The following is a 16,153-nucleotide window of genomic DNA, read 5'->3' as shown; positions in this document are numbered from 1 at the left end:
GTGAGCATTCTTATCTTGCTCCTGATCTTAGAGGAAAAGCTTTTGCTATTGAACATAAGGTTGGTATGAACTGGTCATATATAGGTTTTATACACTGAGAGGTATGTTCTCTCTACACCATGTACACTTTGTTAAGAGTTTCATCATAAAAGTTGTTGAATGTATCAAATGCTTTTTGTGCAGCTATTAAGATGATCATAGGATTTTTATCCTTCATTTTGTTAATGTGGTGTATCACATTGATTTGTGGATATTGAACCATCCTTGTACCTCTGAAATGAATCCTACTTGATCCAAGTGTATTATCCATTTAATGTATTGTTGAATTCAGTTTGCTAATACTTTGTTGAAGATTGTTAAACCTAATTTTTTCAGGTATTGGCCTGTAATTTTCTTTTCTTCTGGTGTCTTTCTCTGGTTTTGGTGTCAGGGTAATGCAGGCCTCATAATATGACTTTGGAAGTATTCCCTAGTTTTCTATATTTCTGAAGAGTTAGAAAAAGGTTGGCATTAATCTTTTTTAAGTGTTGGTAGAATTCACCAATGAAGCCATCTGCTCTTGGACTTTTGTTTTTTGGGAAGTTTTTGATTACTGATTTAATCTCTTTGTTAGTAATTGGTCTTTCAGATGTTCTGTTTCTTTATGATTTAGTCTTGGTAGGTTGTATAGCTCTAGGAATTTACCCATCTCTCCTATGTTGTATAATCATTTATAGTAGTCTTTTATGAGCCTTTAAATTTTTCTGATATCAGTTGTATGTATTCTCCTATAAGATCCTGGACTTTGGTCAAAGTACAAGTATAGACAGATGAGAAATACTTTTAAAATTAGTGATTATTTGGGGTGTCTAAGGGGCCTCAGTTGGTTAAGTGTTGGACTCATTATTTCAGCTCAGGGCTTGATCTCAGTGTCATGAGTTCAGACCCCACACTGGGCCCCATGCTGGGTGTGGAGCCTACTTTAAAAAAAATAGTTAATACTTTAATTTGTTTTGAGACTAGCTTCAGTCAAAACTATGACAGAGTCACCAGTACAATGGGACCACAACCTGCACTGATAGAAGTCTAAGGTAGAATGAGGCTGTTCTAAGTCTTGCCAATGTCAGTGCTGATCAGACTAAATATGAAATATTATATTTGCTTCAGAGATGATCGTGTCAGAGTATAAAAACATATTTAAGTGTGCCCAGATGAAAGAGGAATATAGTAAAGAGGTTCAAGCCAATACTTACTTTTAATTTTATCCCCTTTGTATACCTTCTGAGAAGAAATCCCATCAGGCTATTTTCTTTAATTTACATCCTTTGAAACACCATAATAGGTAGATAACCATAGTTGTTCTGAAATCAACCACCAAGATTCAAATCTCTCCTTTACAATTTCACAGCTAATTTAGTTGAATTCTTTAAGACTCAGTTCTTGCAAATCCAAAGACTGATTCTTGCACAAGGTAGAATTATTGTTAAATGAAGCACATCTTGATGTATCATGACGAAATTCATTCAAGGATAGAGAGAAAATAATCTAAATCTTCCAAAATTAGTAGGGAAAAACCCCTAAAAGTTTACTTAAAAGGAATTAAGAGTAAATGAACATCTTAATCTCAACATTGGAAGCTTGAAAAGAGTTGGCGGGGGGATCTAGCAATGAGAGCTATGGACTGTAGGCCAAGAATCTATACCTAGAAAAGGCATCATTTACAAATACTTATTAAAGGGGCACCTGGATGGCTCAGTTGGTTAACCCTCTGCCATTGGCTCAGGTCATGATCCCTAGTTCCTGCTCAGTGGAGAGTCTACTTTTCTGGGTCCATCCACCCCCCTTATGCTCTCTCTCTTTCTCTCTCAAATAAATAATAAAATCTTTTTAAAAATCTTTATTAAAGAAAAACATTAGTATATGCAAAGGATTCAAAGTGTATAATCCAAATAACAAGTCTGCAGAAACTACTGGAAAATTTCTCTAATCAAACAAAAAAGAAAATGGATCGGTGAACTTAAGTATATAAAGATGATAATGAATATTTTGTGTGTGTGTGTGTGTTGGAAATTTTGTTCATGTGTTGGTCAAGATTCCTTGCAATCAAATCATTTTATGGAAAAAAAACACCTAATCTTACTCTGGTATTAAAAGTACTAGATTATCTCTAAATTATCCAACAAAAAGGGAAAAATTTTTCTAGAAAATATTATACATAAATGTCTTATAAACAACAGAACACTTATACATATATGTAAGAAATATTCAATAAATAAGAATAACTCAATAAAATACAATTATATTATACCTCAATAAAAATAGGACACTTTTATTGTGTTTTAAAAGAATCAAACTCTCTTGGCATCAAATATTCACTTTTCTCCTAAAATATACATATTATGACATATGACATGTTTGAAAACATCTCCTATATATGGTATATATGACATACTATGTAATTAGGACATTTTAAATACCTCACATACACTATATATATATACTATGACATGTGTGTTACATTATATATGATATATATGTAATATATGTGTCTAAAATACCACATATAATATGACATATTCTGTATGACATTTTTAAATATGTCATATGTATGATATATGTCATATATATTATGACATATGTATGACATTTTATAATATCTCATTCACCTATTAAGATTAGTAATAACAATCAAATTTTTACTATAATCTTAATTAACTATTTAGATATTAAGAAATATTTTTAGGGGCACCTGGGTGGCTCAGTGGGTTAAGCCTCTGCCTTCAGCTTAGGTCATGGTCTCAGGGTCCTGGGATCAAGCCCCGCACCGGACCCTCTGCTTAGCATGCAGCCTGCTCCCCTACTCTCTGCCTACTTGTGATTTCTCAGTCTCTGTCAAATAAATAAATAATACTGTCTTTTAAAAAAGAAATATTTTACTCCATTTCTCTGATTAAGTAAAAAGAGGAAAACTTGCCTCAATGACTGGTTTCAGGCATTATTTTTCTGTATAATGTGGCAAATGGAAAATTTTTGTGTTTCTCTGTATTCTTATACCATTTACAATAAATAGAAAAATAAGTTAATGAATGTTAACTTACAAAAAAAAGAATACCACTATTTCCCTACATTGAGTTGGTTTGAGAAGAAAGGCAGGGCGCTGATTTCCATTGAGAACAGAAAAGAATGGAAAAGAAGATAGATGATCTGGACAATAAAATCAGAATTTTCATCTCTCAACCAATATGCTCATTTAATCAATCAGGGCTAGGATATACATACTCAAGGCAATTCATTAAATAGGTCTGTACTGTCTTATTCCTCAAGAGTCTTCCTACAGGGGCACCTGGGTGGCTCAGTGGGTTAAAGCCTCTGCCTTCAGCTCAGGTCGTGATCCCAGGGTCCTGGGATTGAAACCCACATTGGGCTCTCTGCTCAGTGGGAAGCCTGCTTCCTCCTCTCTCTCTGCCTGCTTGTGATCTCTGTCTGTCAAATAAATAAAATCTTAAAAAACATTTTTTAAAAAGAGTCTTCCTACAAGTTTATATATCATATCACTCACAAGATATAATTCTAACTTCATTAACAATAACTTCATCACATATCCCTGTCATCTGAATTTTGCAACTTTTCTTGTCCTAGAAATCCTGTTGCCATGAGTGAAATTATACTAATAAGAATATAATTCACCAAAGAAACAACTTTTTTTTTTCATATATTTTTATCCCCAGGGGTACAGGTCTGTGAATCACCAGGTTTACACACTTCACAGCACTCACCAAAGCACATACCCTCCCCAATGTCCATAATCCCACCCCCTTCTCCCAAACCCCCTCCCCCCAGCAACCCTCAGTCACACACAACTTTTTTAATGTTTAATTTATTTTTATATTTACATGAAATTCATATATATATATATTTTTAGTACATCATAAGTTTTTTATTAACATATAATGTATCATTTGCCCCAGGGGTACAGGTCTGTGAATTATCGGGCTTACACATTTCACAGCACTCACCATAGCACAAACCCTCCCCAGTGTCTATAACCCAGCTACCGTATCCCAACCCCCCACCTCCCAGCAGCCCTCAGTTTGTTTCGAGAGATTTTTTTTTTAATTTAAACTTTGTTTTTTCAGTGTTCCAAGATTCATTGTTTATGCACCACACCCAGTGCTCCATGCAATACGTGCCCTCCCTAATACCCACTACCTGGTTCACCCAACCTCCCAACCCCCACCCCTCCAAAACCCTCAGTTTGTTTCTCAGAGTCCGCAGTCTCTCATGGTTCATATCCCCCTCCGATTTCTCCCAACCCCCTTCTCCTCTCCTACTCCCAATGTCCTCCATGTTATTCCTTGTGCTCCACAAGTAAGTGAGACCATATGATAATTGACTCTTTCTGCTTGACTTATTTCATCAGCATGATCTCCTCCATTCCCAGCCATCTTGATATAAAAGTTGGGTATTCATCTTTTCTGATGGAGGCATAACATTCCATTGCATGTATGGACCGTATCTTCTTTATCCATTCATCTGTGAAAGGGCATCTTGGCTCTTTCCACAGTCTGGCAACTGTGGCCATCGCTGCTATGAACATTGGGGTACAGATAGCCCTTCTTTTCACTACATCTCTATCTTTGGGGTAAATACCCAGTAGACAACAAGTGTTAGAATGTAGAGAAACGGGAACCATTTTACACTGTTGATGGGAATGCAAATTGGTGCAGCCACTTTGGAAAACAGCATGGAGATTCCTTAAGAAATGAAACAATTAATTTCTAATTTGATTTTTTAATTAAGGTAAAACATTATTTATACTGTTCTTGTTTCTTTTCTTTGTATTGCCAGTGAAGAGGTGTGATGTTCCAGAAATAAAACATGGACAGTTACAGATTGGATATACATATAGATCACCCTTTCCAGCAGAGTTAGGGGCATATTTTTACTATACCTGTGACACCAATTTTGTGACTCCTTCAAAACATAGTCGGGGACACATTACTTGCACACAGAAAGGATGGGACCCAGCAGAACCATGCCAGAGTAAGTAAACCTTTTTCCAATTGTGTATCTGTAAATATTTCAAATAGTAGAGTACTTTCAAATAAGTGAGTACCATTAAGCCTTGTATGACAAAATAAGGCCAAAGGATGAGTTTTATGAGCAAAAAGGCTCATACACGTTTTTTCTTTTTATAAGGAGCTCTTCATAAATATCACTTTACAGATAAAGATAGAAGCTTTTCAAAAACACCCATATCATTCGTATGCATTTTAATTATAAAAAATGAAGATAAATAATATCAAATATTGATTTTATCTTTTTACACATTTGGTAGTAGCTTTAGTTTTTCTTGAGCTGCATGTTATTTTTGGATACTTAGATGTTATCGCTTAAATATTGTACAAATAGTTTTCAACTTATTATTTTAAATGTTTTTATGGGTTTTATGATTTTTAGGACAATGTATTTTCAATTATTTGAAAAATGGAGATTATCCAAGGTATGCACAAAAATATTCCCAAGGTGAATCTGTGAGAGTTCAATGCAATTCTGGTTACAGTCTTCAAGATGAGCAGACTATAATGACATGTACAGAGAATGACTGGTTCCCTCCTCCTGAATGCATTCCTCTCAGTAAGTACATGGTCTGAAATCCCAGTATATTTATGGTTTTCTAACCCACATTTTTATTAATTGTAGCAAAATGTTTATATCAACTTTCTGATTTCTGCCAATGCATATACTCATCCTTATTTTCTCCAAGTATGTATGAATAGATATACAAATTTACCGATACATATATAGCAAAATAATTGTTTACTGATAGGTATTAGTCAAGAAAACAGTAAAAGAAAGACAAAGACGAAACCTATAGTAATAGAGTGACACCAGAAGTGGAGGGAAAAAGATGGCAGTGGAACAGGAGGAACTTAAGCTTGCTTTGTTGTAAATACACTGGGATAACCATCAGATCATCCTAAACTCCCCAGAAATTGGCCTGAAGACTGACAGAATAAATTCGACAACTAAAGGTCATGGAGAGACCACATTGAAGAAGTAAGATGTACAGAGACACAGTTTGAAAGTGTGGCCTCAGTGTGGCCACTGAGGTGGGGAGAAAGCCATGGTCAGAGAGGAAGGCAAGGGACGGATAAACACACAAGGGAGCACATGGGGAAAGAATCACTGTGGCAATTGTCTTAGAAAGTGAGAGCCCAAATTTCATAATTCCTATAACCAGTGGGGTTTAAAGACGAGGATTTTAAAGGTCAGTGTGCTTGGCTCTCGGACAGATCAAAGGGCACTGGGACTTGGAGAAAAGGCAACCAAACAGCCTGAGAACATACAGCTGGAAAGAGCAATCTGAAGAGCACCCAGGGCACACAGTGAGGAGTTTATTACAGAAAGGCAGTTTCCCCAGAGATCCCTTAGGGAACAAAAAAACTGGAAGGTGCCTTCTCTACACCCCCGACCCTTCAGCATAAACTCAGAGCCACCTGTGCGAACCAGCCCAGACCAGTGTTCACTACCTAACTTATTCACACCAAGTCCCACCTCCCTGTGTTCCAATGGAAACACACTTCCAGTCATACTTTCCTCAGTCCCTGAGCAGCCAGCCTCCTCCCCCAAAAGACCAACCCAAACCTCTGTCCCCACCACATCTCCCAACCTGGACTTTTGGGGACCCTTGATTCCAGGAATGGTCATAAGAGGTCTCAGTTCACAGACACATAGTTAAAACTCACCATAGGCCAGAGACCAAATACTGACCACCACAGGCAAAGAGGGCCTCTACACTTGATTGACCTGAAGGATAAAGCAGTCAAGACACAACAGTGGTGTGCATACAGCACATACTGGAGAACTCCCTAATGTGCCAGGCCCTGGGACACAGGGGCCACAACATTGCAAGGCACTATAGAACCTCTTCTGCATAAGTCCATTACTCTCAAGAATAGGAGAAGAAGCTGACTTTCTGAACAAAGAAGCATGCACAGAAATTTAGACAAAATGAGAAAACAGAAGAAATTGCCCCCAAGTGAAAGGACAATACAAGACCACAGCCAGAGATGTAAGTAAAATATATGTTAACAATATGCCTGATAGATAGTTTAAAGTAATGATTATAACGACCCTCACTGGACTTGTGAAAACAATCGAAGACCTGAGTGAGACCTTTAACACAGAGATAAGGAATAACATATCAGAGATCAAGGGCTCAATAAACAAAATGAGAAACACACTTGGAATGAACAGTATGCTGGTAGAAGTAGAGGAAAGAATTAATGACCTAGAAGACAGAGTAACAGAAAGTAATCAAGCACAACAAAAGAGAGAAAACATAATTACGCAAAATGAGAAAAGACAAAGGGAACTCAATGACCCCATCAAATACAACAACATTCATATTATAGGAAGCTCAGAAGAAACAGAGAGGGAAAATGGGGCAGAAAATATATTTGAAGAAATAATAGCAGAAAACGTCCCTAATCTGGGGGAAGAAGCAGATATCCAGACCCAGGGGGCACAGAGAACTCCCCAAAATCAACAAAAGCAGAACCATACCAAGATATCATAATTACATTGGCAAAACATAGTGATATATACACAATTTTTAAAGCAACAAGACAGAAACAAACAAATAAAAAGACAGTAACATATAAGGAAAAAACCATAAGGCTACCAGGGAATTTTCAGCACAATTTTCTAAATCAGAAGAGAGTGGCATGATAAATTCAAAGTGCTGAATGGGAAAAACCTGAAGCCAAGAATATTCTATCCAGAAGGTCTATTATTGAGAATAGAAGGGAAAACAAAGAGTTTCCCAGACAATCAAAAATTAATGGAGTTCATGACTACTAAACCAGCCCTGCAAGAGATATTAAAGGGGACACTGAGTGAGAAGAGACCAAAAGTGACAGTACAAATGCACCAAACATAAAGCACTAAAAACGTATATTTATGTAAAAAGTGTCAGTCAAGGAATTCACAAAATAAAAGCATATAAAATATGACTCCATATACCTGGGAAAAAGAAGAGTAAGAATGGGTTCAAACTTAAATGACCATCAACTTAATATGAATTGCTACATGCAGATGTTATATACAAACCCAATGGTAACTGCAAATCATAAACCACCAATAAATATACAAATAATAAAGGGAAAGAAACCCAATATGTCACTAAAGAAAACCAGCAAACCATAAAGGAATGACAAAAAAGGATCAGAGAAAATCTTCAAAAACAATCACAAAACAGGTAATAAAGTGCTAATAAATACATATCTATCAAACAAAACAAACTGAGGGTTGCTGGGGGGAGGGGGTTTGGGAGAAGGGGGTGGTATTATGGACATTGGGGAGGGTATGTGTTTTGGTGAGTGCTGTGAAGTGTGTAAACCTGGTGATTCACAGACCTGTACCCCTGGGGATAAAAATATATGTTTATAAAAAATAAAAAATTATATTATAAAAAAAATGACTTGAATGAAAATGTACTAAATGTTCCAATCAAAAGAGATAAGTTGACAGAATATATAAAACAAGACCCATCTATATGCTGCCTACAAATTCATTTTGGAACAAAAGTCACCTGAAGACTGAATGTGAGGAGATGGAGAATATTTATCATGCAAATGAGTGTCAAAGGAGACCGGGGGTATCAATGCTTATTTTGGACAAAATATATGTTGAAACAAAGACTGTAACAAAACACAAGGAAGGACAACATATAATAATAAAGGTGATGGTCCAACTAGAAGATGTAACAATGGTAAATATTTATGGAAGCACCATGGGAGCTGCCACATTTAAAAACAAAAACAAAACAACAACAACAAAAAGCTTTTAATAACAAACATAAAAGAACTAACTAATAATAATACAATAATAATAGGAACTTTAACATTGCACTTACATCACTGGACAGATCATATAAATAGAAAATCAACAAGGAAACAATGGCTTTGAATGACACACTGCTTATACAGTCAGAATATTCTATCATAAAACATCAGAATACACACTCTTTTAAAGTGCACATAGAATAAAGCACATATTAAGCCACAAAATAAGCTTCAACAGATTAAAAAAATATCAAAGCCATACCATACATCTTTTCAGAACACAATACAATAAAACTAGAAATCAACACCAAGAAAAAAATCCAAAAGACCACAAATACATGAAAGTAAAGTAACCGGCTGCTAAACAATGAATGGGTCAAGAGGAAATAAAAGAAGAAATGTGAACATTCTTGGAAATAAATGATAATAAAAACACAACAGTTCAAAAACTATGTGATTCAGCAAAATCAGTCCCAACGGGGAAGTTTATATAGCCATAGAGCCTAGCTCAAAAAGCAAGAAAAGTGTCAACTAAACAACCTAAGCTTATACCTAAAGGAGTTGGAAAAACAACAAGAAAAAAAAACCTAAATCAGCAGAAGGAAGGAAATAATAAAGATTAGAGCAGAAATAAAGATACAGAAACTAGAAAACAATAGAACAGATCAATGAAACCAGGAACTCTTCCTTGGAAAAAATTAATAGATTTGATAAACCCCTAGTCAGTTTTATCAAAAAGGAAAAGGATCCAAAAAAGTAAAATCACAAATAAGAGAGGAGAAATAACAGCCAACACTACAAAAACACCAAGAATTATAAGAGAATATTCTGAAATCTGCATGCCAACAAATTGGACAACCTAGAAGAAATGGATAATATTACACATAAACCTACCAAAACAGAAATAGGAAGAAACAGAAAAATTGAACTGACAAATTACCAGAAAAAAAAATGAGTCAGTAATCAAAAAACCCAATAAATAAAAGTCCAAGATCAGATGGCTTCACAGATGAACTCTACCAAATATTTTTTTTAAAGATTTATTTATTTTGGGTGGGGTGGGAGGGAAGCAGGGGAAGAAAGAAGGGCAGAGAGAGAATCCAAGCAGACACCCTTCTGAGTACAGAGACTGACATAGGGCTTCAGCTCATGACTCTGAGATTACAACTTGAGCAGAAATCAATAGTCAGACCCTTACCTGACTGAGCCACCTAGGCACCCCTCTACCAAACATTTAAGAGAGAATAAATACCTATTCTTCTCAAACTATTCAAAAAAAAAGAAAAAGGAAGGAAGGTTTCTGAATCTATTTTATGAGGCCAGCACTACCCTGATAACAAAACCAGGTAAAGATTCCACAAACCTGGTGATTCACAGACCTGTACCCCTGGGGATAAAAATACATGTTTAAAAAAATTAAAAAAATTTTTAAAAAAGAGAGAACTGCTGGTCAAAATTTCTGATGACACAACAGACAGAAAAATGACACATGAACACAAAAATCCATAACAAGATACTAACTGAATCCAACATACATTTAAAAAAAAATACTCACCACAATCAAGTGGAATTTATTCCTGGGTTTCAAGGGTGATTCAATATTCAAAGATCAACCAACATGATACATCATATGAGTAAAAGAAGGACAAGGACTATATGATCACTTCAACAGATGCTGAAAAAAGATTTGACAAAGTACAACATCGATTCATGATGAAAGCCCTCAACAAATTAAGGTTAGAGGGAACGTACTTCAACATAATGAGGGCCACATATGAAAAAATCTAACGTTACCCATAATGGGGAAAAATCAAGTCCTTTTCCCTTAAGGTCAGGAACAAAACAAGGATGTCCCACCACTTTTCTTCAACATAGTACTGGAAGTCCCAGCCACAGCAATCAGAAAACAAAAAGAAATCAAATACATCCAAATCAGTAAAGAAAAAGTAGAATTGTCACTATTTGCCGATGAGATGGTATTCTACATAGAAATCCAAAAGACTCCCTCAAAATCTGCTAGAACTGATCAATGAATTCAGTAAGTTTTAAGTTACAAAATTTAAGTACAGAAATCTATTGCCTTTCTATACAGCAGTAATGAAGCAGCAGAAAGAAAAATTAAGAAAACTGTCCCATTTATAATTGCACCAAAGATAATAAAATGCCCAAGAGTAAGACTAAACACAGAGGTAAAGGATCTGCCCTCTGACAACTATAAAATACTGATGAAAGAAATGGACGATGACACAAAGAAATGAAAAGGCACTCCTTGCTCATGCTTTGGGAGAGCAAATATTGTTAAAATGTCTACACCACTCAAAGTAATCTACACATTCAACAAAATCCCTGTCAAAATACCAACAGCATTATTCACAGAACTAGAACGAACAATCCTAAAATTTCTGTGGAGCCACAAAAGACCCTGAATAGCCAAAGCAAACTTGAAAAAGAAACACAAAGCAGGAGGCATCACAATTCCAGACTTCAAGTTATATTACAAAGCTGTAGTGATCAAGACAATATGATACTGGCACAAAAATAGGCACATAGATCAATAGAACAGAATGGAAAACCCAGAAACAAACCCACAATTATATGGTCAGATAATCTATGACAAAGATGGAAACAAAATCCAATAGGAAAAAGTCCCTTCAGCCAAAGGTGTTGCAAAAACTGGACAGCAACATGCAAAAGAATGAAACTGGACCACATTCTTTAACCCACTGAGCCACCCAGGTGCCCCTGGACCACATTCTTATGCCATATTCAAAAATAAATTCAAAATGGATGAAGTACCTAAATGTGAGACCTGAAATAGTAAAAATCCTAGAGGAGAGCACAAGCAGGAACTTCTCTGACATCAGCAACAGCAACTTTCTAGATAGATCCCTGAGACAAAGGAAACAAAAGTAAAAAAAGGGGGGGGGGGAGATCCTATTGGGACTACATCAAAATAAAAAGCTTCGGCATAGCAAAGGAAACAACCAACAAAACTAAAGGGCAACTTTTGGAATGGGAGAAGATATTTGCAAAAACATGCCTGGTAAGGGGTTAGTATCCAAAATATAGAAAGAACTCATAAAACTCAACATCAAAAATCAAATAAACCAATTTAAAAATGGGCAGAAAACATGAACAGAACATCTCCAGAGAGACACAGATGGCCAACAGACCTATGAAAAAATATTCACCATCACTTATCATCAGGGAAATGCAAATCAAGACTACAATGCAATATTACCTCACAACTGTCAGAATGACTAAAAGCAACAACACAGGAAACAATAGGTATTGACAAGGATGTGGAGAAAGGAGAACCCACTTGCACTGTTGGTGGGAATGCAAACTGGTACAACCACTCTGGAAAACAGTATGGAGTTTCCTCAAAAAGATAAAAGTAGAATTTCCATATGACCGAGCAATTACACTCCCCAGTATATACTCAAAGAAGAAAAACACTTACTCAAAGGGATCCATGCACCCCTACATTTATAGAAGCATTATATAGAATAGCCAAGATATGGAAGCAGCCTAGTGTCTATTGATTGATGAATGGAAAAAGAAGAGATGATATAAAACAGAATATTACTCAGCCATAAAAGAAGAATGGCGTCTTATCATTTGTAACAACATGGATGAAGCTAAAGAGTATAATGCTAAGTGAAATAAGTCAGAGAAAGACAAATACCATATGATCTCACTCATATGTGGAATTTAAGAAACAAAACATATGAGCAAAGGGGGGAAAGTGAGAGATACAAACCCAAACCAGAACAAAACAAAACAAAAAAAGAAAAAATGACTCTAAACAATGTGATAGTTACTAGAGGGGAGAGAGGTGGCAGGGGCAGGGGGATGGTTGAAATAGGTGATGGGGATTAAGAATTGCACTTGTCATGATGAGCACTGGGTGTTGTATGGAATTGTGGAATCACTATATCATACTCCTGAAACTAATATAACACTGTATGTTAACCAAGTGGTATTAAAATAAAAACTTAAAAATTAAAAAAAATAAAATCTTAAAAAAGTAAAATAATAAAATAAAAAATAAGAACTTGAACACATACATACACACATTTAATCTAGAAAAAAATAGAGTGACACCAGCAACATGGCAGAATACAAGTTTCTATTCTTCCTGGCAAAGAACACCAATTTTAACAATAACCCACAGACAAGAGCTTCTGTCTGGGAATCTGGGAATCTAACAGAAGTTTCAGCACACTGTTAGAGCAAGAAGATCCAACAGTGGGTGCATTGAAGGGGGTGAGAGGAACAGTTTTAATGATCTGAGTCACTCCTCCCCCAAAGTGGCATGGTTCAGTGCCAGGAGAGACCCACTCAGCCTGCAACTTCTCCACTGGAGGGAAGAGTGTGTGAGTTAGAGTCTGCTTCCTCACCTGTGTGGGTCTCTGACCAAAAGGCTCATTTCTTTCTCACCACATCCAGAATACTGAGGTGATCTTCCTGACTTAAGGAATTGGGGAAAGCTTGGAGCACAACAATCAAGCCTCAGAAGTCATCAAGGGACAAAGATCCTACTAACTACTTGGCACTAACCACTGGGGATGACTGGCCTACTGATCCTGTTCAACTAATGGTACCCACAACATTCCACACACTGTTATCCATGGTTAGTACCTTGTGTACACTCCAAAGGTAGGGAATGCAGCAGTTTTTAGATGGCTAGTGAGCATATCTAGAAAGCCTAGCTGACCCACAGGAGTGCTAGAAAGCACATACTTGAGCATTCAGCATTGGAGCCAGAAAACTGGAAGCTGGCTATTCAGGTTTAAAAAAAGGCATACAATCTAAGATTGCCCTCCCAAGTTGTAGCAAAACATAGGGAGCAGATATATCCATTTAAAAGTTCTTTTAAAAGCCTCAGAATCCCTAACAGGTGTGATAGAATGTATTTCTCTCCCAAGGTCAGTCAGGAAAGACTAGAGAACATGCGAGCTTCTTCAAAGATGGAGGCAGCAATGCAAGACTTTAAGGAACATGAGAAATCAAAGAAACATGACACTAACGAAGAACACAATAAAATTCCAAAAATGTACCCTCAAATAATGAAGGTCTATGATTTTTTCCTGATAAAGAATGCAAAACAGTAGTTTTATGGAAGCTCAGTGGGCTATAAGAAAACACAAAAAAGAGAATTCAAAGGAGTCAGGAAAACAATGAGATAGAATCATAAAAGGAACCAAACAGAAATTCTGGAACTGATGAATACAATAAATGAAAAGAAAAATACAACAGAGAGCATCAAAAGCAGACTTTATAAAGTAGAAGAAAGAATCTGTGAAGTAGAAGAGAGGTCATGTGAAATTTCCTAGTCAGAGGAGAACAAAGAAAGAAGAATTAAAGAGTAGAGAGAGCCCATATGAATTTAGGAGGCTATGAGAGGAAACATTTTAGGCATTGTGGAAGTCCCAAAAGAAGAAGAGGTGGAGAATGGGGCAGAAAGTTTACTTAAAGAAATAATGGCTGAGAATTTATCAATCCAGGAATAGATATGGACTATTAAATCAAGAAGCTCATAAGTTCCCAAGCAGATTTAACCCAAAGAAATCATCTCTAAGACACCTTACAATAAAACTGCATAAACCAAGACAGAGAGTTTTGAAAGCAGCAAGAGAGAAAAAAATACCTCACGTACAAATGCAGTTTTATGAGAGATTTTATAGTGATAAATGCTTACACTTAGAGAAAGAAATGATTTCAAATATACAACCAAATTTATATATCAAAAAAACTAGAAAAGGAACAAAGTTTAAAATTAGCAGAATCAAGGAAAAAACAGAAATCAGAGAAGAAATATGTGAAAGAAAGACCCAAAAAATCAACAAAGTTAATACCTACCTTTTTCGAAAAGATAAACAAAATTGACAAACCTAAAGCTGCTAACCTAAGAAAAAAGAACATAAAAGAAACAAAATGAGGAAAGAAAGTGGAAACATTCAATTGATGCCACAAAAATACAAACGTTCATAAGAGAAAATCATAACCAATTACACACCAATAAATGAATAAAGAAATGAATAAATTCCTAGAAATTCAAAACTTGCCAAAACAAAACCATTAAGAAATTAAGAAATCTGAACAAACTAATAACAAGGAACAAGACTGAATCATTAATTTAAAATATCTCTGCAGGGATGTCTGGATGGCTCAGTCGGTTAAGCTGCAGCCTTCAGCTCATGTTGTGATCCCAGGGTTCTGGGATCAAGACCCACATTGGCTCCTTGCTTAGTAGGGAGCCTGCTTCTCTCTCTCTGCATCTATCTGCCTGCCACTCTGCCTGCTTATGCTCTCTTTCTCTCTCTAATAAATAAATAAACAAAATCTTTAAAATATGTCTGCAAAGAGGGGCACCTGGATGGCTCAGTGAGTTAAGTGGCTGCCTTCAGCTCAGGTTACAATCTCAGGATGTTGGGATTGATCCCAATGCGGGGCTCCCTGCTTCGCAGGGAGTCTGCTTTTCCCTCTCCTTCTGCCTCTCCTCCCCTTCCACTGATGCTCCCTTTCTTTCTCCCAAATAAATAAATAAAATATTAAAAAAAAAAAAAAAACTCTGCAAAGAAAAGTCTGGGACCAGAAGTTTCATTGTCATTTAAAGAAGAATTAATACCAATTCTACTCAAACCATTCCAAAAATTTGAGGGCTGGGGCTTCTAATACCACTTTACAAGATTAGCATGAATGTTAGTTTCAAAACTAGACAAGAACACTACAAGAAAAAGAAATTATAAGCCAGTATCGCTGATAAACATAGCAGAAATGCTCAAAAAGTATTTGCAAAGTGATTCAACAGCTTATTAAAAGATTCATACACCATAATGAGTTTGGTTTATCCATGGGCCTCAAGATTGGTTCAACATAAGCAAATCAATAATATGATAAACCCAATTAACAATACAAAATGTAAAAATCATATAATCATCCCAATAGATAGAGGAAAAACACTTGACACAGATAACAATCCATTTATGATATCTCAACAATTTGGTGTTGAAGAAATGTACCTTAACATAATAAAGGCCATAAATAAGAAGCCTATAACTAAGATTATATTTAATTGTGAAAAGCTGGAAGCTTTTCCTCAAGGATCAGGAAAAAGACAAGGATACACACTTCCACCACTGTCGAACAAAGGGAAATTATAGGTACCCAAATAAAAAAATAAGTAAAATTATCTCTGTGTGAAAAAAAAGAAAAGAAAACAAAGCAAAACCCTGTTATAATTCATAAATGAATTTAGCAAAGTTGCAGGATACAAAATCAATACACAAAAATCGGTTGTGTAATGAATAATGAACTAT

The 16,153-nt window shown here is 35.9% G+C and overlaps 1 protein-coding gene and 1 long non-coding RNA gene across 3 annotated transcripts in view; one reads left to right on the top strand and one right to left on the bottom strand.

The window, feature by feature from the left end:
• LOC131814438 (uncharacterized) overlaps positions 1-16,153 on the bottom strand; it is a 225,072-nt gene that overhangs the window by 85,065 nt on the left and 123,854 nt on the right. The gene's annotated exons all lie outside the window — the stretch shown is intronic.
• The window catches only part of LOC131814435 (complement factor H-related protein 4-like), a 55,192-nt gene that overhangs the window by 26,576 nt on the left and 12,463 nt on the right, over positions 1-16,153 (top strand). The window contains exon 2 of one of the 2 annotated variants that reach the window (XM_059145369.1): positions 4,828-5,022. The exons of the other annotated variant lie outside the window; for it this stretch is intronic. Coding sequence (XP_059001352.1) covers positions 4,828-5,022 — 195 coding nt within the window. The remainder of the gene's footprint in view (positions 1-4,827; positions 5,023-16,153) is intronic. 2 annotated transcript variants of the gene reach the window in all.

This window comes from Mustela lutreola, chromosome 14, assembly GCF_030435805.1.
Source record: "Mustela lutreola isolate mMusLut2 chromosome 14, mMusLut2.pri, whole genome shotgun sequence".
NCBI lineage: Eukaryota > Metazoa > Chordata > Mammalia > Carnivora > Mustelidae > Mustela > Mustela lutreola.
The sequence above is the reverse complement of the archived record's forward strand: the minus strand, read 5'-3'. Positions and strand labels throughout refer to the sequence as shown.